Raw genomic sequence first — 24,627 nt, 5'->3', positions numbered from 1 at the left:
GAACTTTGGGTCTTTTCGCAGCTTTGAGACTTCAACTTTGGCTCCTTTCGTGGCTTCGGGTCTTTTCGTGGCTTCGAGACTTTAACTTTGGGTCGTTTCGTGGCTTCTAGACTTCAGCTGTGGCTCCTTTCGTGGCTTTGGGAATTTGACTCTTCAGGACTTCATCAGATGTGGCACTGCTTCAGCGGTGTCAAGGGGACCCCGGCTATTTCGAAAAGTGTAGTACAGCCGGGCCCCCTTTCAGGCCTGGGCCCAGTACAGCAGTACCCCCTGTGCCCCCTAATGGCAGCCCTGGGCTCATTTGCAGTATAGAACTAATTTGGAAAATGTCTGTACTGTATGTGCTAAGTCTGACTACGGTATGTGATACCTGGAGTTAAAGGTAATTAGAGTTTGTTAACTGAGGTTTTCCTTGTCCTTTTTATATAAGAGGAATTACAGACAAAAATTTGTTTTTTGTTTTTTTTTTTGAATTATCAGGAAACAAATCTTAGCATTAAAAAGGGCATTGTTTAGAATGCAGAGTTGCCGCACTTATATCATTAGGTGATAAAGAATGTTGGATTCTGATTCCAAGAACCCCTGCACTGGTCCACTCTGCACCCCCAATACAATAACTGGATTCCTCCTGTGACTTCTCCTTGGCTGACCAAATTGTTAGCTCTGTGGGACAAGCATATGCCATATCATTTTACTTTTAACAGTTGCTGTTTTTAATTATGCAGATTTAGTTGTTGAATGGATATGTTTTTCTACACATGATTATAAATTTTAGTAATTATGGGGCTTGGTGTAGTTCAGCGAGAGCCTTTTATTTTTATTTTTTTTATTTTTTTTTTTTACATCATGTTTTAAAATCCACACTTCTAAGTGTCTCCCCCTCATTTCCTAAGGGGACAAAGTAAAAAACATCCAAGAGCAATTGCCAAGCAGTTCTTTTCCGGAAAACGTGCATCTTTGCTGGTCTTGTCTTGCAGTTCCCAGAGGCAACGAGGCGAGATTTCCAATGTCTTTAGCTCAAAATTGTCTGCTGCAGATAATAGATTATCCCAGAACCTTTTAAAAAATGTAAAAACAATTCAAGATTTTTTTTAGGCCTCACTTCTATCTGCCCTGTCCACACCTAATTACAACCAGAAATCCCACCCATTTTTCCGTAATTGCCCCATAATTGAGCACTTCACCTCTTGAATAGGGACGAGGCACAGATCTGTGTAAGTTGCCATAGGCCGTCACTATTTCGTAGGCTGGTGGGGGCTGTGTGAAATGCCAGGGCCTATTTTGACTCAGTCTGGGCCTAATAAGGACAATTGGGTGGTATGGCTGAAAGTGACCGGTCGGGTTCCTGCAGATTATCCGCACAAAAACGGGTAACCTGCGGGTCACGTGTTTAATGTTTAGGTGCGGTTCTTGTCAATAGCGAGTTTTACTCCTTTACATATGTTTAAAAAACGTATTTTCCTGACCACGCCAACTTTTAATGATGTCACTTCTGGTTTACAAAGATTGAACTTCCTGTTTCTTTTTTTTTTATAATTTAAAATTTTTATTAACCATCATTTCCAAAGAAAGACAAGAGGTACAACAATGATGCAGAAGAATATTCAAGTGACAGTAGTAGCTGCTGCATAACAGAATATGACTGTTCAATTAGCTCAATCAACACATATGCGTCATATCATGGAGATGAATAATGCCATAACGAGAAAATGAATCCGTATGGAAATGAAAGGAGTTTAGTATAAAGGTAGATAGAGAAAAAGAAAAAGGAATATAGAAAAATAGACAGGTCTGACGAGATCTGGGAAGGTAGGAAGGGTAGATTATTGTACTATACCTCGAAGTTGCAAAGTCTCCAGATATTGAGCCCACGGATACCACTCCAGTTCCCCCTCATAACTTCTATCCTGAAGTCTGTTCCTTATGGATTCCATCGCCCTAATCCAATTCACCTTTGATATCAAAATTTGTAAGCTCGGAAGTGTAGGTCTCTTCCAATTTGCTGCCAATAATGATCTTGCTGCTGTCAGGATATGAGTGGCTAAAATACGTGTTTGTTTCAAGCGTATGGCCCTAATCCTCATTCCCAAGAGAAAAGTGTGTGGGGAGGGCTGTACAACGCAACGCAGAGCTTCAGAGAGCAAAGTTGCCACCATCTTCCAAAATATCTGAGCCACTGTACAGGTCCACCAGGTGTGCAGGAAGGAACCCCTCCCTCCACAGCCTCTAAAGCATTGCGAGTGATCAGGGTTACCGCTTAGGGTAGCAATGCGTGTAGGGGTGTAATACCACCGAAAAATTATTTTATAAGCTCTCTCACTAGAGGCTGCACATATTGAAGTTCGCCTGGCCGTGTCCCAGATTTCCGACCAGGATTTATCAGAAATGGCAAGGTTTAAATCCTCTTCCCACTTCTGCATGTAAGGCTGACGGGTAACTGTGTTGTCAGTCGAGAGGCTAACATACAGAAGTGAGATAAGATGTGTTGGGTATGAGTGGTTGCGACACAGCTTTTCAAAGTATGTAAGAGTGGAAGACGTTTGGGCTTTGCAAGCACTGTTCACGTAGTGTCGAATCTGTAAATAGCGATAGAATTGTGCATGGGGAATACTATATTCTTCCCTAAGTTGTTGAAAAGATTTAACAGTCCCTTCAGAGACAAAATCTAATAAGGTTGTCAGGTTCGCAAATATCCAGATCTGAAACTCCATGGGAGTGCTACCTGGGGGGAAGTCTTTATTGTTAAAAATAGTCCTGAATTTTGTGGCAGTGTTGCTCAATTTCATCTTGAACGCTATAGAGTCCCAAAGATCTAAAGCTTGCTGTGATGGGGGAAGGAGGTGTGGAAGGGAGACCCTAGCCGCTTTAGGGATCCAAAATAAATGGGCAAGTTGTAGTGGGGCCGAATAGTGATTTTCGATGGACTGCCAGGGTTCCCCAGTTGGTGCATGAGTGTGTACCATCGCTTCCAACCTACTTGCAAGGTAATGAACTTCCTGTTTCTTGATGGTCACGGATTGGGTTGCAGATAAGGCACTTGTGGGTCCAAGGGGGTAAAAATGCGGGTCTGGGTTGGGTTCGGGTTTCCAAAATTGGTTCCGCATAGGACTCTACCTGTGGCAGGGTCAGACTCCATGGAAACAACATCTTCCAGCATCTGAAAGGTCTAGTGGAATGAGCAGGTCTGGGCTGCTGTTTTATGCCGTAGTCTAGTCATTCGTTATTGGAGCTGTATGGGCCTATATGTGTATATATGGGCCTATAGGTGTATATATGGGCCTATAGGTGTATATATGGGCCTATAGATGTATATATGGGCCTATAGGTGTATATATGGGCCTATAGGTGTATATATGGGCCTATAGGTGTATATATGGGCCTATAGTTGTGTATATATATGGGCCTATAGGTGTGTATATATGGGCCTATAGGTGTGTATATACACACCTATAGGCCCATATATACACCTATAGGCCTATAGGTGTGTATGTATATATATATATATATATATATATATATATATATATATATATGGGCCTATAGGTGTGTATATATGGGCCTATAGGTGTATATATGGGACTATATTCAATCTCAGTGCAGAGCTGTTTTTGAGTATTATGCCTATGATTTTAGGTCAGAAGGTAAACCGTGGGCCTAATTCACCCCATTACTACAGTGAAAGGGATGATTTTACCCCACCCCCTTGACCTTTTCCGTGGATAAAACCAGTAAGCGTTTGGGTGCTATCAACTCTTCTACCTCAGGAACAGTAACTCAGTGTCTCACCTGCTCCTTTTTGTTTGGGTGGGGGGTTTGGAATTTCCTTCCTGACTCCAATACGGCAGATGGACCTGTTTCTGGATCTTTTTATTTTTTTTTCATTTGCACCTATCTAATCTACCAGCAATATTGGCACAGCTTTTGCCCACCTCATCCCTTCTGTATCTTATTACAGAATAACCACTAAGCTGAGCTCAGAGGGATACACAAGGCTGCACGACACATTTACCACTAAACCTTCACCCGATTAGCTTCGCAATTCCCTCCCAGACAAATGAGTCTCTCAGCAACATGCACAGTAACTCTGGTTTTGGTTGGTCTCTGTTGCCTGCCTCGCTGGTGCTGAGCCTGTCGGTGCTGAGCCTGTTTGCTCTCATTGACATAACACAGACTGTCCCAAATAACTAGGGATGCACAGAATCCACTATTTGGGATTTGGCCGAATCCTTCGTGAAAGATTCGGCCGATTCCTAATTTGCATATGCAAATTAGGGCCAGGAAAGGAAAAAGTGGGGGAAAAATCTTTTATGAAGAAAAGTCACATGATTTCCCTACCCGCCCCTAATTTACATATGCAAATTAGGATTCGCTTCGGCCAGGCACAAGGATTCGGCCGAATCCGAATCCTGCTGAAAAAGGCCGAATCCTGGATTCGGTGCATCCCTACAAATAACCCACAAAGGGTCACTGTCACTTTGACAGTGGTTTTATTTTTGAGTAGGTGTGCTCTACAGTTCTTTCTTTTTTTTCCATTTTTTTATTATTTACCTTCTAACCGTTTCCAGCTTTCAAATGGGGGTCACTGACCCCTTCTAAAAACAGATGCTCTGTAAGGCTACAAATGTAATTTTATTGCTACTTTTTATTACTCATCTTTCTATTCAAGCCTCTCTTATTCATATTCTAGTCTCTTATTCAAATCAATGCATGGTTGCTAGGTTCATTTGGACCCTAGCAACCAGACTGCTGAAACTGCAAACTGGAGAGCTGCTGAATAAAAAGCTAAATCTAAACTCAAAACTGACAAATAATAAAAAAAATCAAATCCATTCTCAAATTGTCTCGGAATATCAGCCTCTACATCATACTAAAAGTTAATTTAAAGGTGAACGACCCCTTTCAAGCCATAAAGCAGCCCTACATGCCCAGATCTGGCTTATTCGGACCATATTCCCTCAGCCGTGTAGGAAAGGTGGCAGCTAATGTGATCTGCAGGTAAGAAACTGCTCATTCTGCTTCACAGCTGGTCTGAAGAGCTAAATCATTGGCTGATCAGTCTAATACCTTTACGATTTATTTGATCACACTTGTTTGCCCTCAGGGCTGTATTTAGGTGCTGCCCCAGGCTAGAGTCCTGCACGGAACCAATTTGTTAGACCCGGACCTGCAACCCGCATACTTACCTGCTACCTGACCCGCGTGTACCTTATCCGCAACCCGATCTGCGACCCGCTGACCATCAAGAAACAGGAAGTGCTGTCATTGTAAACCGGAAGTGATATCATTAGGGGGCAGATTTATCAAAGATCAAGGTGAATTTTCAATTCAAAAAATTTGAATTTCGAGCTATTTTTTGTGTACTTCGACTAGGGAATAGTCCAAATCCAATTAGAATTTTAAAAAAAATGTAATATCGAAATTTATCATGTACTGTCTCTTTAAAAATTAGAATTCGACCATTCACCATCTAAAACCTGCCAAATTGTTGTTTTTTTAGCCTATGGGGGACCTCCTAGAATCTACTTGGAGTCAATTGGAGGACTTTTTTGGGGAAAAACTAATTCGATTGAATGTGCTATTAATCGGATTCAGTTGATTCGAATTCGGCCGAATACGGACCTGTTCGATCGAAAACTGTCCTATTAGGCCCAAAAATACATAGACTTAATTACGGTTGGTCTTTTTGAATTCGAATTTCGAAGTTTTTCAAATTCGACCCTTGATAAATATGCCCCTAGAAGTAGGCATGATCAGAAAAAAAGGAGTAAAACTGGCTATTCAGAAGACCCACGACCCGACCCGCGTCTATACCCGCTCCCGAAACGTCTACCTGCAACCTGCACGGTGCTGCAGATTTTTGTGGGTACCCGACCCCCTGCAGGACTCTACAGTCAGTGCACAAACTACTGGAGGAGCAATCATGTTGTGTTTCTTGTACCCTACTGACGGGAAGGGGGTGAATAGAACAAAAGAAAGCTTCAGGTAACCTGCCTGTTGCTCAGTAATGACAATTCTTCATTAATCTTCTTATTCACTCCATTGTAGCCCTGGATTTGCTGGGCTTTATGCCAAAGACCTTCTCAGCTGCCTGTTATGTACTAAGCCATAGATTTTGTTATAACCAAACAAATATGCTGACTGTTTGTAGCTGCTTCCTATATAGTATCTGTGATATAATCACATTCATAAATACTCCATATACAATGTATACGTGTAAATGGTGCTTGGTGATGTCACACAACTCATTGTAACGTCAGTATTATAAGAAAATCTAATATAAGGAGCCCTCTCGGCATTCTCTGATCTGTATAACCGTCTGTGCCCTTTGTGCTTTTATATATATATATATGTTTATTTATCAAATAGTAAATATTCCATATGATTTGAGCACACAAGTAGCTTTATTGTACATTATAGCTTTTATTTAATCCATTCAAAATTCAAGCAGGTTAGTTTCGGTCTCTATCTGTGACCCTGTTTCTATTAAATCAACTAGCAAATGACGCCGGGAAACATGAACTTAGTGAATATACAGGAATGGGATCCGTTATCCAGAAAGCTCCGTAGTATGGAAGGGATGTCTCCCACAGACTCCATTTTATCCAAATAATCCAAATTATTAAAAATGATTTAATTTTTCTGTGTAATAATAAAACAGTCACTTGTACTTGATCCCAACTAAGATATAATTAATCCTTATTGGAAGCAAAACCAGCCTATTGGGTTTATTTAATGTTTATATGATTTTCTAGTACACTTGAAGGGGTTGTTCACTTTTACATTAACTTTTAGAAGTTTATAGAATGGCAAATTCTAAGCACCTTTTCAATTGACCTTCATGGTTTTTTTTTATTATAGGTTTTGAATGATTTGCCTTTTTCTTCTGACTCTTTCCAGCTTTCAAATGGGGGTCACTGACTCCATCTAAAAAACAAACGCTCTGTACGGCTACAAATGTATTGTTATTGTGACTTCTATCTTTCTAGCCAGGCCCTCTCCTATTCATATTCCTGTCTCTTATTCAAGTCAGTCCATAGTTGCTAGGGTAATTTGGACTCTAGCAACCAGACTGCCGAAATTGCAAACTGGAGAGCTGCTGAATAAAAAAATCGAAATAACTCAAAAACTACAAATGATAAAAAAAGAAAACCAATTGCAAATTGTCTCAGAATATCACTCTCTACATCATACTAAAAGTTAATGCAAAGGTGAACCACCCCTTTAAGACGTGACAATCCAAGTTACAGAAAGATCCGTTATCCCAAACATTGTGGATAACAAGTCCCATACCTGTATATACTATATGAGGTAGCTGGCATTGCCTAGGAAATATGATGTTATACAGTCATGTTTCAATGTCACAATATCATTGGTCAGATGGGTGAACAGGCCTGTACATGGCATTTATTATTATTTATTACTGTTAGACCAATAAGGATAGCTAAACTCACATCCTTGGAAATCCCTAAATACTGTATACAGTGTCTCTGGGAAGTGTTCTGTTACAGTTATAGGACCTGGTATCCACAATGCTTGGGACCTGGGGTTTTCCAGATAACAGATCTTTCCGTAATTTGGATCTTCATACCTTAAGTCTAGAAAATCATGTAAACATTAAATAAACCCAATAGGCTGGTTTTGCCTCCAATAAGGATTAATTATATCTTAGTTGGGATCAAGTACAAGCTTCTGTTTTAATATTACAGAAAAAAAAGGAAATCTGTTTCAAAAATGTATTTGGATAAAATGGAGTCTATGGGAGATGGCCTTTCTGTAATCGGAGCTTTCTGGATAACAGGTTTCTGGATAATGGATCCAATACCTGTAATGTACTGTGGTTTGCTTGGCCTTTATTACTATTTAGCTGTAATAAAACGTATTAAAGTCAGGCTGAGTTTGGAAACGGTTTCAGATAAACAATAGGGCAGAGATTCTGAGACTCTAGTTGCCCCATGAACAATGCTTTGTATGTTTAATGCCCCAGAACACACAGCGATATAAATATAGTACAGGTATGGCACCTGTTATCCGGAGTGCTCGGGACTTGGGGTTTACGGAAAACGTATTTTCCATAATTTAGATCTTTATACAGGTATGGGACCTGTTATCCAGAATGCTTAGGACCTGGGGTTTTTCGGATAACGGATCTTTCTGTACTTTGGATCTTCATACCTTAAGTCTACTAGAAAATCATGTAAACATTAAATAAACCCAATAGGCTGAATTTGCCTCCAATAAAGATTAATTATATCTTAGTTGGGATCACGTACAAGATACTGTTTGTATTGTACTGTTGTGTTTTTACAGAGAAAAATAAAATCAGTTTTAAAAATGTATTTGGATAAAATGGAGTCTATGGGAGATGGCCTTTATGTAATTCTGAGCTTTCTGGATAACGGGTTTCTGGATCACGGATCCTTACCTGTACCATGGAATGAGCAATCTCATTGGGCAGGTGTGTGAGTTTGGGCTAAACAGATCGCAGACTGAAGCTCTGCACGTTAATTGGTCACTCTATGGAATGCTGAAATCTGATAGGTCAAATAAAATAGGGACCTTTGTGGCAAGGGGACCAGTGTGAGCCAAAAGTGGCCCTTCTGGATGAGGGGACAGTCCTTGAAAAGTTTTGTTACATTCTGGGTCCAAATGAATGATTTATGTTTTTTTTACTGTGAAACAACGGGGCCCTGAGAGGCAGCGCCATTACACTCAGGGGCCCAATCTTTTGTAGAACTTTGTTTTCCCAATGTATAAAGAACAAAGAGATGGACACACGTTGTACTGTATAGAGAACATATTGCTTTCCTGTAGCTTTGTGTATGTAACAGTCGGATACCTCATTCAGCTGCCTTTCATTTTTATAATGTACATAAACCACGTTTAACTTGTACCTTTTTTATATTTGAAATATGCACTTCAAATAAAAATATATTTCTCTTTTAAGCATGTATTCCAGTCATTATTGTGATGCCTTCTCTGTCTCGGCAGCCGGTATGGTGGGAATCATAGTAACGCGGTGCTTTTCTGGGCTGCTCTCCTAGTAACGGGGTGTTGCTATGGATAATAAAGTCATTACATGCAGGGCTAGAACTAGGGAAAAGCAGAAGAGACGCCTTCCTAGGGCGCAACAGTAGGGGGCGCTGCAGGTACCTCTTAAATTGTCTTCTGCTTCCCCTATTTCATTTATTTGTCCCTCTTTAGTTTTCACCTCCGCCCCTCCCCCCTCCATCACTCCCACCTCCCCTCAGTTGCTTTTCCATCTCTGTCCGCTGTCCTGCCGGCTGCACACAAAGTAGCGCATAAAGTCATGATCAGACGTACAAACACACGGGAGGGGGTGGCCCTGATTACATGTGTCTGGGGTCATTATGAAGTGGTATAAAGTAGTGATGTCCGGCGGGTTCGGGCCGACCTCGCACGCTTCTTGGTGGGTGTGGGTTGAGCTCTTCTGCTCTCCCCGTCCCCACTGTCAAATGCCCGCTTCCAACTTCAGGGTTCGTCTTTTATGACCCTTTTGTGACATCATCAGCGGGGCGGCGTGGGTCTAAAAAAGCAACCCGGAGGCGCGGGCGGGTGCGGGTCAGGGAAATCCCGACCTGCACATCACTAGTAAGAATAACTAATATTGATGATTGATGTAATGTTGTTCCATTCATTCCTGTAGGGTTACCACCTTTTCCACAAAGGCAGGGCCTGGACTGTGACATCGGGGGCGGGGCTATCATTGTGTCAAATTCTGGAAATCCTACCCGGCTTTCCGAATATGGAAAACCGAGCAGCCAATTTTGACAAAACCAGACAGGTGGCAACCCTACATTCCTGTCATGTTAAATATTAATTTTAATATTCATTAGCAGCTTAGCGCTGGGTGGAGTAATGAGAAAAGTTTTGGACACAGGAAGAGGAAGTGAAGGGGGAGGAGCAAAACAGTGTGGCGAGAGCAGCCAGGCATAGAGCTGACTTCTTCACAAGGGACCCATGAGACATATGGAATGACTATAAATACATGACGTGGCTGACATTAATTCTGGGCTAGGCTCGGTGGCCCAGTTCAGGACATTCTGCGGCCCAGTGTTTGGGGACCCCTGAGTTAGAGTTTCTAATGCTAACAGACTACAGAAGCTCAAATATGGTGGATCAGATTGGAAATGTTAAAGCATCTGCAAATACTTTTATGGCAAAATTATAAATAGCATGTCATGACAATATTATGATAAATCTAAAAAAAAGATTTAATTTCTGGTGTCAGTATCTCTTTAAGTGCTCTAAATGATATCAAAAGTTCATTGTAAGGGGAACTTCCCCTTTAATAAGAAAGGCAATATTTGTCAAGCCAGTATGACTAATAAGGGTGGAAATTTCCCATTTCCAGCGAAAGCAGTGATTATAGAAAACTCCGTAGGAAACTGGTTGAACAACCAACCCCTATTAGCATACAGATAATTGTTCTACAGGGAGGCACAAGGGAAGGTGTCACTCGTTGGGTACAGAGTGCAGCCCCAGCCTTCCCAGCAGTCTCCTCCCCGTCTCTTCTTTCCTGTAACAGTAGCTCCCAGTTGATACATATGGGGAAGTGAACATGTCCATACACTCAGCTCGGGGCATTACTAGCCGAGCTCGGAGCACGTACCATTCCAGTCATGTGCCCAATCTGCCTACTGCTGCTGCTGCTCTCCCTCTTCATTCCAGGTGAGAACTGATACAAAGGTATTGGCTGAATTTGCCTGTATGGCTCTTGCTGTCTTTCATAGGGAGGTGCTGGGAGTTGTGCTGGGAGTTTCAATTGGGAAGGAGCTGGAGATTACCTGGAAGAGACTTTGACTTCATGTTAGGGGGATCACTGCTGCTTTTGTACTAAAAAAAAACTCAATATGTATTTTTTTACATGAAGTATGGTGATGGGAGCATCATGTTGGTGGGTGGTTTTATGGCTAAAATAAATTCATTTTGGGCAAAAATGATCCCAAACACAAAGTCACATTAACATGAGAGATATTAACAACAACAATAGAGTATTTCAAGTTATTTTTTAGCTTGCTTAAAATTTAACATTAAATTCATTTATAGCAGATCAGTACAGGTATGGGACCTGTTATCCAGAATGCTCAGGATCTGGGGTTTTCTGAATAACAGATCATTCTGTAATTTAGATTTAAGTTAATTTTTAGTATGTTATAGAATGGCTAATTCTAAGCAACTTTTCAATTGGTCTTCATTATTTATTTTTTATTGTTTTCTGAATACATCTTCTTACTCTTTCCAGCTTTCAAATAGGGGTCACTGACCCCATCTAGCCTCTGTAAGGCTGCACATTTATTGTTATTGCTACTTTTTACGACTGATCTCTCTATTCAGGCCTCTCTTATTCATATTCCAGTCTCTTATTCAAATGGTTGCTAGGGTAACATGGACCATAGCAACTGGAGAGCTGCTGAATAAAAAGCTAAATAACTCAAAAACCACAAGTAATGAAAAATGAAAACCAATTGCAAATTGTCTATGATATTGTATATCACTCTCTACATCGTATTAACAGTTAATTTAAAGACGAACAACTGCTTTAAGTCTACTAGAAAATCATATAAACATTAAATAAACCCAATAGGCTGGATTTGCTTCCAATAAGGATTAATTATATCTTAGTTGGGATCAAGTACAAGCTACTGTTTTATTATTACAGAGAAAAAGGAAATTTTTAAAAAATTTTAATTATTTGATCAAAATGGAGTTTATGGGAGACAGTCTTTCCAAACTACCAAACTATTGCCTCATAGGACCTCACTCAAAATGTTCCCCTATTCTCACACTGATACAAGATTAAATCTTGCAGAAGATTGTGCCACAATTTTCCCAGCAGACCCTATAGGGATGCCGGCCTGGGAGCAATGACACCCTCTTCCCCATGGCAAACCTGTAGATTCTGGCAAGTTGCCATAGACAGTCACTATTTATTGGGGCTGTTTGGGCCTCCCACCCCCGCCAGACGCCATTGCCTTCACCACACTAAGGCTAGTGACACGCTAAGATTTGGGGAGATTTAGTTGCCTTGCGAGGCAACTTCTGGCGACTTCAGAAAAAGGAGCGCTCCGAGTGCCATCCCGCCGGTGATTTAGATTCAAGAGGGTGGGGGGCGGGGCCCGGCCACAGGGCCCGCCCCCACCTAGTTCCGTCTCTGGCTTTCCGGTGAGATTGGTCGCCGGAAGAAGAGGCGATTTGTCGTCAGGCGACTAAATCTCCCCGAATCTGAGCATGTCACTGCCCTACAGATGACCTAAATCTACAGGGTAACAGACAAAAGTTTCGCTATTAGGGTAGAACTACATGGGCGATTTGGGTCTAATCCGACGCCTCGCGGCGAAACGTTGGAGTCAAGACGGAAGCAACGAAGATAAGGTTAGTTGTAGGAATGTCCGATGTTGTCGGCTGTGACTTCATCCGACATTTCTATTTTTTACCTATTTTTTACCTTATTTCCGGCGCATCCGACTTGACGCCAGAGTTTCATCGTGTGGTGTCGGGCCGGACCTAAATTGCCCATGTAGTTCTACCCTTATCCTTATGAGAAAGAGTCTTTTAAAATGGTTGGTTCAGTTTTATTTTAAGTTTATTTTAGTAGGTTATAGAATGGCCATTTCTAAGCAATGTTTCAATTTGTCTTCATCATGTATTTTTAATAGTTTTGCAATGATTTGCCTTCTTCTTCTGACTCTTTCCAGCTTTCAAATGGGGGTCACTGACCCCATCTAAAAACAAATGCTCTGTAAGGCCGCACATTTATTGTTATTGCTCCTTTTTTTTTTACTCATCTTTTGATTCAGATCCTCTCCTAATTATATTCCAGTCTCTTATTCAAATCAATGCCTGGTTGCTAGGGGCCAAATGACTGAAATGGCAAAATGGAGAGCTGCTGAAAAAAAGGCTAAATAACTGAAAAACCACAAATCCTAAAGGATAAGGGAGGCAGGGGATTCAGTGACTGACAGCTTTCATCACAGCCACCATCTTAATCAAGTCACTTCTATAATGAGGTGAAGATGGCAGCCATGTTGAATGCTGGATATTTCTGCAAACTCTGCCACTAATTAAGGGTTAATATTTTTTCATGTGGAGGGGAGGACTTGTGATGTCAGTCTTGCATTAAAAAAGATCAACAATGATTCCTACAAGCTGGGGAATTCTGAGCCCAGTTCCAGGAAAAGGCATGTGATGTGACATATCACTGGTGATGTTTCCCAATACAACCAATCAGCACCAAGCTTTAATCCACCACTTACAAGAGAGAAAACAAAAGCAAAGATCTGATTGGTTGCTATGGGCAACATCCCTGGTACCATTTATCTGCAATGCCTCGTGTCATTCTTGCTTTTCACTCTTAGTGCCAATACTTTTGCCCTTTGTCCTTCAGATATAGCGTCGGCCTTTTGTAATTGTTCATGAAATAAACGTTACCATAATCAGGATTGGTGACTTATATTTAATGAGGCAGTTTTTATCATGAGGGTAAAAGAAAGCAAGCAGCACCAAAGCAACCATATATAAACATACTGAGGATCTTAAAGGAATTGTTCAGTATAAAAATAAAAACTGGGTAAATAAATAGGCTGTGCAAAATAAAAAAAATGTATCTAATATAGTTAGTTAGCCAAAAATGTAATGTATAAAGGCTGGAGTGACTGGATGTGTAACATAATAGCCAGAACACGACTTCCTGCTTTGCAGCTCTCTTGGTTTCCTCTGATTGGTTACCAGGCAATAACCAATCAGAGACTTGAGGGGGGGCACATGGATCATAACTGGTGCTTTTGAATCTGAGCTGAATGCTGAGAATCAATTACAAACTCACTGAACAGTTATGTCCCATGTGGCCCCCCTTAAAGTCACTGACAAACTCAAGAGTTAGAGAGCTGAAAAGCAGGAAGTAGTGTTCTGGCATTTATTAGTGCACAAAATGTCTAATTGTCCTTTATATAGATTATATGCAGATGAACTATTGTATTTGTCTGTATGAATTTTGTGGTCACAGCCTTATTGCACCAATGCCTAATGGTTTTAGTGCACAACTTTCCCTTTGTTACTGCCCATAGGGATAAGCACCAGGTTGTCTGTGAAAAAAACGCCCCTTAGAATCCAATGAGTGAAAAAAAATTGTCGCACGTCCAAAAAATTTGTCGCCCATTCACTTCAATGCATTTGGCAAATTTTTGGCGAAACGGGTCAGATTCGCCCATCACTACTGCCTAGAGTTACACAGCTTGTTACCCACAAAAATCCCCAAATCCAACAGTGAACCTCATTTACCAGTTCGCTGCCCAGTTATTCAATTTCATCAAATCTCTCTGCGGTATTCTGTGTGGATGTTTTGCAGTGCCAACCTCAAGGTCATTAATAAACAACTCAAACAAAAGCAAAGGACCCAGGACAGCAGTGCCAATGTAAGTGTAAGGGATACTTACCCATGGACAAGATGCGCCCGGGAGTTCCACGTGGCACGTTCTGATGCCAATGCTTCAAACGTGTGCGTCATGCTGCCAGCGCGTCAAAACGTGTGCAAAGTCATGAAGCTATCATGCTTGTTTGGCGTGAAAATCCACCTATAAAAGACGCCAGAGCCTTGCAGACCTTGCCCAATTATAGGTTCAACTTATTGTGTTCCTGGGTTTGATTTACTTATTCTGATCTTGATTCCTGTTATTAACCTCGGCCTGTTATATCGACTAAGAACTTTGCTGCCTGAACTGACCTTTTTTGATTAATCTTCTTCTTCTACCGTGAACTGTGTTGGACTTGCTGCTTCCTCCTAGGTCCGCAAATCCTAGCAGAGCCTTCGGGCCCTGACACTAAGGGCAAAATACACCTTTTGAATTAGGTATTTGGCAGGGCCAGAAAAAAAGATTTTGCTGTTGGTCCCAGTAATCTCTAATTCCACCACTATATGAGATCAAATTAATTTGTGCTCCCTGGATCCTGTTGCAGTCACAGCCTCTGCACCCCATGTAATTGCACCCCTCCCAGCAAGTGTCCAACTACAAATCTCATCATTCATTGAACCTTGTCAGCAGCAGACTTGTGTTGCACAATGTAACAATTACTCACTATAACTATTAACCAATTCCATATGCATTTAATAAAGCTTCTCCTTCCATCAGCAGTTTCACAGGATTAATCTCCACTAATTACGCTTGTTATTAATATTAGAAAGATGACATGATTCCATTTGGTAACTCCCTTGTTCTTTGGACGATTTGCAGTGTTTGGAAAAGTTCCCAGGCCACAGAATGTCCGGATGGATTCAGTGAATTTCAATAACATCCTACGCTGGGACCCTCCCACCACCAATGGAAGCGAGGCCTACACTTACGCGGCGGAATATAAGCTGTAAGATATTATCTTTCTGCAGAAATAAAAGCACAGGAAAATGAGGTTTATATCAAATAACCACTGATAAATGACAACGTTTAAAGGAGAAGGAAAGTCGTCTTCCACTTGGGGGTGCCAAATGTTAGGCACCCCCAAGTGATTGTATTTACTTACCTAAAACCTCGGGCCAGTGCTCCTATCAGCAGAAAACTGCACCAGCCCGGGGTTATTCCAGTGAACACCACAAAGTGATCCTCTTCCGGCTTCTTCTCTTGGGTGCGGATGCGCAGTCGAGCGAAACAAAGAGGAACTTTAACTAAAAAGTCGGCTATTTCGTTCTACTGCTCATGCGTCTGCCCCGGGAAATTTGAAGAAAGAAGAAGCCGGAAGAGGATCGCTCCGTGGTGCTCACTGGAATACTCCAAACCGGTGCACATTTCTGCTGATAGGAGCACCGGCCCAGGGTTTCAGGTAAGTAAATACAATCACTTGGGGGTGCCTAACATTTGGCACCCCCAAGTGGAAGAAGACTTGCTTTCTCCTTTAATAAAAATGTTATTTATCCTTTTTTTATTTTTTATTTTTTTTAAAGTGTCTTTTTATTTGAGTTTTCAACAGAAAAAAAAAAGGAGGGGGCGGAACAGAAAGAAAAAGGAAAGAAAGCATACATACACAATGAACAATAGTCGTACAATTAGTCTACATTATTTACACTGTGCAAAATCATTCCAGCAATTAGTGGGTACACAAGTCTATCTTATAAGCCAGTATGACTATTAATGGGGGGTAGGAGAAATTGAAATGTGGGGGTCATGTTCTGGATGTACATTAATCCACGGGGACCACACTTTCTCAAACTTAGTGGGGCAGCCACGAGCTTCATAGGTCAGTTTAATGTAGAGAAGTCCCTTATTAACTAGTAATGTTGCATGTGGGGGGTTGGGGGGACATCCATCGCATGACTACAGATTTCTTGGCATAGTATAAAGCAGTCTTAATAAGAGTTCTAGATCTAGTTAGTGGGAGTAGGTCCGCTACTATTCCCAGCAGACACACCTCGGGTGTAGCAGTACCAGGGAAGGCCAGGTGTTCCTTTAAGTGGCCGATCACCTTTGTCCAGAACCGGGAAACCAGACTACATTCCCAGACCAGATGGTGGAAGGTGACATTAGGGTGCCGGTATTTAGGGCACCTGGCTTTGGGGGATCTGCCAAGTTTTTGCAGTTTGACCGGTGTAATATAAAGCTGATGGGTAAACTTAAATTGAATAAGACGGTCTCTGGTTGATATCAGAAAACTATATAGCCCCTCAGTGGCCTGGTCCCAGTCGTCTGAATTTACTGAGGGGAGATCCACTTGCCACTTTTGGGAGGCTTTAATGAATGGATCTGGAGTACAGAGTAGCAACACCTTGTAAAGTCTACAGACCAGTTTATTGTCAGTTTCATCCCATAGGATGTTGTGATTTATTATTTTTAGTCTGACTTCCAATCACATGGCTGCTTGCTGGGGTTCAGAAAACAGACAGTTTTATAGTGAATCGAATTTTATACTGAAAAGATGCAGAACAAAGCAGTTATTGTTATTATTATTAATAATAATAATAGAAATAGATGTCACCTGCAAATTATGTAATCATGTCAGTGTCTATTTACAAAACTAACAATGACAACAGTATGTTTCCCCATAACAGTATCCCTTTAAAGGAAAACTATACCCCCAAAATGAACACTTAAGCAACAGTTTATATCATATTAAGTGGCATATTTAAGAATCTTACCAAACTGGAATATATATTTAAGTAAATATTGCCCTTTTACATCTCTTGCCTTGAGCCACCATTTTGTGATGTTCTGTGTGCTGTCTCAGAGATCACCTGACCAGAAATACTACAACTCTAACTGTAACAGGAAGAAGTGTGGAAGCAAAAGACACAACTCTGTCTGTTAATTGGCTCATGTGACCTAACATGTATGGTTTGTTGGTATGTTTGTGAGTACAGTGAATCCTACGATCCCAGGGGGGGCGGCCCTTATTTTTTAAAATGGCAATTTTCTATTTATGATTACCCAATGGCACATACTACTAGAAAAGTATATTATTATGAAAATGGTTTATTTACATGAAGCAGGGTTTTACACATGAGCTGTTTTATGCAATATCTTTTTATAGAGACCTACATTGTTTGGGGGGTATAGTTTTCCTTTAAGAGCTCAGGAACATGCCATTTACTTTACAGAGGGGTACATGTAGCACAGAGGGGTAATAGCTGGCCAGTAAATACCATCTGATTGACAAGTAGCAAAGTTAAGACTGTTACATTATCAAATATGTCTTGAGGAATGGCCAGGGGCACAAAAATGAGATTTCCTGCAAGACATGGCACTGCCTCGGCTTCTTATCCTGCAATAAAGCAGCAATTCTGTCTCACTTTATGGCAGAGATTGTAGATATACAATGAGCATAAGATCAAATATGTTGCAAGCCACAGAAAAAGGCACAGGACCAAAGTTTGTACCACTGCCGTTACCTTCTCTTCTTACACAACTGGTGGGACCTAAGTTTGAACAAGAGCTGATTGGGCTTGAATGGCTTGATGTAAAGGATTAATATATATTTTATGAGTCTAGAAAAGCTAATTAAAACATGCAGTGTACTTTGTGCACCAGAATCCCCAAGGCCCGTGGCACATTATGATGTCCATGGTTTTGTTTTCTAATTGTATGAAAACATCACAACTCACCAGCCAGGTCCTCGAATTTAAGTTAGCAGGAGTAAACCGGAAAATCAGCATTTCATGAGATTCCTATTGGCTAGAACAGATGGCAATGGAATGTTGGACTTTGCAGGCTTCTTAAAAGTAAAGTAAATTCAAGAAATGGCCGTGTAGCAACTCCACAAAGCTGACTTTAAGTTTCTTTTCCAGGGATCTCCAAAGGGCAACAAATTACACTAAAATCTGCCAGACAAATGAGACGCAATGTGATTTCTCAGTTATTACTTACGATTCCATTGTGCGGATGAGAGCTGAGCTTAACAGTAGCATTTCTGAATGGGTGACGATTCCCTTTGATCCATACTCACAGAGTAAGTTTCCTCTGTTTCTTCTATTCAAACTCTGCCTCTATCTCAGTTATGCCAAGGGTACTTTGACGGGAGATGATTAAGGTGTTTTATCTGCACACTGGGTGCTTCATTCAGAAGAACACTGTAGGTGGCCAGACATTGGTGCTCCTCTATGGTATACCACCAATCGGCCCAGGGGTTGGACAGGTGGATGCATTGCTAAGGGTATGACTGTCTATTTCTGGTCTGTTCTTTTGGGCCAACATCTGAAAATCTTCCATGATCAGGTCATAGAATCTACAGCAATGATATGGAAGCACCAGCATGAACCAATGAATGCAAGATAATCCTCCAATGAGAGTTGTAATTCTGGCTTCATGTTCTTTGTTTCTGCAACTGGAGCTAAAATCTCCAAAGGAGAACTAAAGCCTGAGTAATAACTGACCCCCCCCCCTCCAGAGACCACACCATCTCCCAAACTACTCCTAAAGGGCCACCTAATCATGGCCATTTGTTGAACCTTGTTCTGAAAAAGAGGGTTGTTGGCATTTTCTTGGGGTGCTCCAGGTCCACTTTGCAATCTCCTGGCAGAGCATGGGCAGGACTTGCCTTCAACTGTGTGTTCTCAGTATCAGTGATCACAGAGCAGAGGACATGAAGCAGCATAAGATGGCACCCACCAGCCCTACAGTGCTACCCTACTTTTCAGAACAAGGTACAGCACATGACCACAATTAGGAGGTCCCCGGTATTGTGGTTTGGAAGGGCTTTAGAGGGGGACTCATTACTCTGGCTTTGGTTCTCCTTCCATCACCAAACAACTAAACAGCTGCATGTGCTCCCCCTCTTGTCTAAATCAGATGTAATTTTTGAGAACCTACAATATGCCCAGTTATCTCGTTTTGTAAGATATCAGCAGGGTGACTGATGGGAGGCTGGCTAAGCAACATGGGGAATGTCCTTGCATCTGCAAGACGGGGTGCAGTGCAACAGTTTTGCACAGGATTTAGATCCTCTTAATTATAATCTGCACTATTGCCACTCACCATTTTTTTTTAAAACGGATATTTAAGTAACTGGGGATCCTTGTACCCTAGAGGGGCAAACCTATCAAGGAACTCCATAGGCTCCCGGTATGATTTGGTCACTTGAACGGGACCAAACGATTGGATCAGCCCAATATGACCAGGTCAGGTGGCCAAACAGGTGGACCTTCCTGTGTATTTGGGAGCACTAGAATGTTAATCCCTACCAACATCCAAACCACCTTCTGGTTTCTAGGATTAGAGGTCCTAGCAACTATGCAGCTGTAGAATAAAATCATAAGAAAACACAGGCCAGATGTACACTGCCATAGAATAATATTGTATCCAGTAACCTACCTTACTGTGTGATGAAGATACGTGCACTTACAGGTAACTCAACTTTCCATTCTGTCTCTGTACCCAGCTGTTATCTCTGCCCCAGAAGTAAGAGTGGCGTCACGGGCTGGGTACCTGGATGTGAGCTTTTTTGGCCCTATGAGAGAATCTGATGGCATGTCGCTAAAGGACTTATATGGGGATTTCAAATATAAACTGTTTTACTGGAGACAGAGCGAGCCTTCACTTGTAAGTAGTCTGTATATTACATTAATTATTTCTGCTCTTGACACTTGACAGTCACATTTACCCTCATGATCGGATTTAGTAGCTGAAATGCAACATCTGGTTCTGTATTTGCTTTAGGTCACCAGCATGGACTCTATACAGAACTTTGAAACTTTGGCCGACCTCGACAAATGGACCAACTACTGCATAAGAGTCCAGGCCTATGCCCCCGATTTTAACAAAACTGGAGAATTAAGCAAAGCCATTTGTGAGAAAACCACACATGATGGTAAGAGCGGCTCATGAAACTTCATCAGCCTTAAAGAGGGTACTGCACTGTAGTGATGTGCGGTTTGACTCAAAAGTCACAGTGACCAGCTGGTTGACCATTAGTTGGGCAGATTGGGTTGAGATTTGGGTACTCCTTTAAGGGGCCCTGTGGTAGAGGCAATTGGAGGGGTTTGTCATTAGCAGTTTTTATGAGCAGATCAGGAATGTGGCTATGGAAGCATAGGGCTTTTTATTGGGGGGCTCACTAGTGTAACTACAGGAGAAGCAGTTGCAGGGGGCCCAGGAGTGTAGAAGGCCCAGCAAGGCCATAATTAATTAGCAATTTCAATATATCTTGGTAGACTTGGTCAACTTCTAAATTTAATTTGTCCATATACTTTCGCCACTGTTGGAGCTCCATTCTCCTTGTTGGCAGGGCCAACAATGGGCTAGTAATTGAAACAATCTGTTAACTTGAGGCCTCATGATTACTGATGGACCTGCATGCTGGGCACTGGCTAGTTTACCCTATTGACCCCATGAGAAAGTACTTTCTGCCCCCCATAGAAGCAGACATTCATTTTTGCCTTACCCAAATCATTGCTATATGTCCCATGTTGGGGGTTGGACAGTATAAAGAAGAAAGGAGATCAAGACTGATCATGTGCTTTCTCTTTTGCAGGTCTTATCCCAGGGTGGAAGATCGCTCTTACCTTCATAATCCCCCTGTTCATATCCGCAGTGATCATCGTTGGAATGTTTTATTTAGGATCTACGATATATAAAGTAGCAAAATATCTGTGTTTCCCTAAATACTCCTTCCCTGAGCATCTGAAAGAGGTTTGTATTTGATCCAATGTTTTTTCCTTCCAACCTGAAACTCAGTTTGTGACTTAGTGGGTAAGACTTAAAGTCCTCGGAGCAGCTTAATGGGCAATAGTGCTTAGAAGAGCCCTTTGTTTTTTGTGAAGGTTTTTATTTCCTTGAAAGTCTCTACTTCTGCTTCTATTAAACCATCAGCAAACAGGCTTCATTATGAGCAGTAAGTAGCCATGCTTAGTGATATCTAGTAGAAATATGTCTAAAGCAACTGGACTTTTTCAGAGGTTTCTTGAAAATGTTTCACAATTTATCTGAGGGGCTTCTTCAGTTGAACAAGGATACATGAAAATCATCATAGCTTAGCGATGTTGCCCTTAACTGTCCTCCTTTTGTTGGTTTTAAAGGAAAACTAAAGTTCAACAAATAATTAGGCTACAAACGTTGCACATTATGTTTCGTGCTTCTGTACCAGCCCAAGGCAACCACAGCCCTTTAGCAGTAAAGATCTTTGTCTCCAAAGATGCCCCAGTAGCTCCCCATCTTCTTTTCTGCTGATTCACTGCACATGCTCTGTGCTGCTGTCACTTACTGAGCTTAGGGACCCACTCACAATATACAGTACTGTACATGTATCCATTCATTATAAGTGTTCAGTAGTTTTAAAGCATATATATAGGAGATGTAAAAAGCCCCTAAAATTGTAGACAATTGTGAATAATATACGGTGATGGTTTTACTTTGGGCTAAAAATTAATATTAATAAAAATCTATATTATCTTAAAAAAATTGCCCATTTATTGGAGCTCCCTATAGATTTGTTATGGTCCTTGTCTGTGTTTAAAATGAGGGGTGGGTTTGTCCTAACGGTCCCTACCAAAACGCAGCCCTGCGTTTACACAAGCAAAGAAAAGCTTCAGTTCCCTATCAGGTCAGACTAGCTTCTGATTGGTTCCTATCATACAGTGCAGTGAGTTGAATGCCGCTGACTCCCCTGCACAGCCTGGGAAAGGAGGCAACAGGAAGTGGAACAGGTGGGTGGGGCTAGCAGAAATTTTCAATAAATCAACCCAAAACACTACTTTTTCAGCACATTCCTTCTATATTTAAGAATATAATACACAGGCATGTTCCCATTTTTTCACAGAATATCTCCTTTAAAGTTATTGGTAAATGTAATTGCTATTGAAATGGGTCTCTGCTTCTAACTCCTCAACAAATGTAGCAGAAGTAATTTCTCCCCTACATCTGTTAATCAGCTGGCTTCTTCTCCTTCGTTTCAGTCAGAACCGGTAGTGCAGAGAACGGGAACAGCCAGATTAATAAAGTAGCTGCTTTCAATATTTTTACACATAAATGTATAACCACTGAACATTCGTAAAAATGTTCTCAGGAAGTTGCTTTGAGACAAAATAATAAAATCCCATTTTTACTTTCTTTAATGAAAAAGCAACCTATCTCCAATATACTTAAATTAAAAAATGTGTACTGTTTTTATAAGAAACCTGACTGTATGCAGAGAAATTCTTCCTTCATTTACTGCTGTGGATAGGAATTGTCAGACGGTCCCCAACTGCTCTGCAGGGAAACAATCATACTTATGTACAGCAGGGGGAGCCCTCACCTTACTTCCCAGCCATGCAGAACTCAAGCAGCTTTGTTTGTTTCCCTGTAGAGCAGTCGGTGACTGTGTAGAGATTTGTATTGGATTTTATTTCTGCCTTTACATCCCCTTTACTGCTTCCAACTCCAGCTGCAGGGACAAAGATCATGGAGCCAGATTTAAACAGATAAACTGGGATTTGGAGGATTATTTTGCTGCAGCCACTGGTTCTGCAGAGTTGGAGAAAGTTTGTATTAAACAATACAAAAACTATAAAATCCCCATTAGATTACATGACAACACAGGACCCAGTGCAGTCTGTATATTCTGATTATTGTATCGTACAGTCTTGTTGTATCGGCTTCTGGCAGATATTATTTGTCTTGTGCTGTTTTGATCATTTATGACGATCCCTAAGCAGCCCAGACCACACTGAGCATGTGCACAGTCTTGGTCTTGCAAAGATGTATAACAAAGTTACAAGATGGTGACCCCCTTTGGCCAACTTTGAAAGCATAAATCATTTGTTTGATTAGGCTTGTTGTGCAGTAAGTTCATGTTTATGTTTAGTATACAAAATACACCATTTCTAACCTTATTCTATTTTAGACTTTACTTATCTTTTTAAAAGCACCTGTACACCTGTACTTATGTATTTTTATTTCCTTATTTCCCTAGTACCTAAGCCAGCCTTTCTACAACCCTCCGCACCTGCCGACTCAGGGCCCGGATGATGTCGGGGAGACTTACGGAACACTGACTTTGGTGTCGGAGGAGAATCAGGAAGTATAACAATGGCAGCCTGGGCTTTTCTCTATTTGCACCTGTGTGTTTGCTGAACCACAACAGACACACCTTCACTCACCTTTACTCAGGAATGTCTTTATGTATAACAAATATGAACTCTGACACACAACCTGCTGGCTTATTTAGAGTCTATGTGGGTGTTTGTACATTATATTTATAGACACAAGTATGGGCTCTGGTATCTGGAATAACTGGAACCTGGAGACCTTTTCTTCATATAACAGGACTTGACGCACATGAAGAATTGTTAAATGCACTGTGGGTAGGAACATTGCCAGTTTTCAACTATTTATAGATATCTTTTCACTGTATATACTGTGCCAAACTGGCCTCGCAGGTCACCAGATGAGCTTTCAGCTGACCCAGGCCAGGGGAATTGCCAACAGCCCGTCCTTAAAGGTGTGGTTCACCTTCAAACAACTAGTTGTTTTTTTAGATAGTTCACCAGAAATAACTTTTTCCAATAACTTTCTATTTTCTATGTGTCACCGTTTTTCTAATATTGAAGTGTAAAGTGTAATTTTTCACCTTCTAAAGCCGCTCTGGGAGGGGGGTCGCCGACCCTATAAACTGTTCTAAATTGATAAATTTAGTTGATACATTTCTTATCTTTGTCCCTGCTGAGCAGAATCTCTGGGTTTCATTACAGGCAGCTGTTAGAATTGATACAATAGTTGCTAATACTCCAGAGATGCTGCTGAGAAATGGATCAACTAAATGTTGTAAAATTGTAACAGTTCAGAATCTGCACCTGAATTACTGAGCTGCCAGACTGAGACACCAGAGACACGGACATTTAACTTTAAACTTAGATTTTGGAAAAACCGTAAAAAATAAATAATGGAAAGTAATTGAAAAAAGTCTTTATTTCTGGGGAACAATCTAAAACCAACTGAACTGAAAAAAGTGTTTGGAAGGTGAACAACCCCTTTAAAGGACCAGTAACATCAAAAACTGAAATTGTTTTAAAGTAATAAAAATATAATGCAGCGTTGCCCTGCACTGGTAAAACTGATGTGTTTGCTTCAGAAACACTACTATTGTTTATATAAATAAGCTGCTGTGTAGCAATTAGTGATGCACCGAATCCAGGATTTGGCCAGGATTTTTCCGCAA

At 41.1% G+C, this 24,627-nt stretch overlaps 1 protein-coding gene across 2 annotated transcripts; it reads left to right on the top strand.

The window, feature by feature from the left end:
* The first annotated feature begins 10,522 nt into the window (after positions 1 to 10,522).
* Positions 10,523 to 23,965, top strand: il10rb.L (interleukin 10 receptor subunit beta L homeolog). 2 transcript variants are annotated; one of them, XM_018245931.2, is made up of 7 exons: positions 10,523 to 10,689; positions 15,249 to 15,375; positions 18,284 to 18,444; positions 19,873 to 20,033; positions 20,151 to 20,301; positions 20,965 to 21,122; positions 23,383 to 23,965. In XM_018245931.2, exons 1-7 carry the CDS (start codon positions 10,641 to 10,643, stop codon positions 23,494 to 23,496), a joined length of 921 nt encoding a protein of 306 aa, XP_018101420.1. In that variant the 5' UTR covers positions 10,523 to 10,640; the 3' UTR covers positions 23,497 to 23,965. The 2 variants fall into 2 exon arrangements, with proteins under 2 accessions (XP_018101420.1, XP_018101421.1); XM_018245932.2 differs by having other exon boundaries at positions 10,685 to 10,707.
* The last annotated feature ends 662 nt before the right edge of the window (positions 23,966 to 24,627 follow it).

This window comes from Xenopus laevis, chromosome 2L, assembly GCF_017654675.1.
Source record: "Xenopus laevis strain J_2021 chromosome 2L, Xenopus_laevis_v10.1, whole genome shotgun sequence".
Classification (NCBI taxonomy): domain Eukaryota; kingdom Metazoa; phylum Chordata; class Amphibia; order Anura; family Pipidae; genus Xenopus; species Xenopus laevis.
The sequence above is the reverse complement of the archived record's forward strand: the minus strand, read 5'-3'. Positions and strand labels throughout refer to the sequence as shown.

Bases quoted from the DNA above. Each gene is read 5' to 3' on its own strand.
- il10rb.L (XM_018245931.2), top strand. From the start codon at position 10,641: ATGTGCCCAATCTGCCTACTGCTGCTGCTGCTCTCCCTCTTCATTCCA. The intron at 15,376-18,283 runs GTAAGATATTAT...TTTCTTTTCCAG, and splicing joins TACGCGGCGGAATATAAGCT to GGATCTCCAAAGGGCAACAA. The intron at 20,034-20,150 runs GTAAGTAGTCTG...TATTTGCTTTAG, and splicing joins GACAGAGCGAGCCTTCACTT to GTCACCAGCATGGACTCTAT.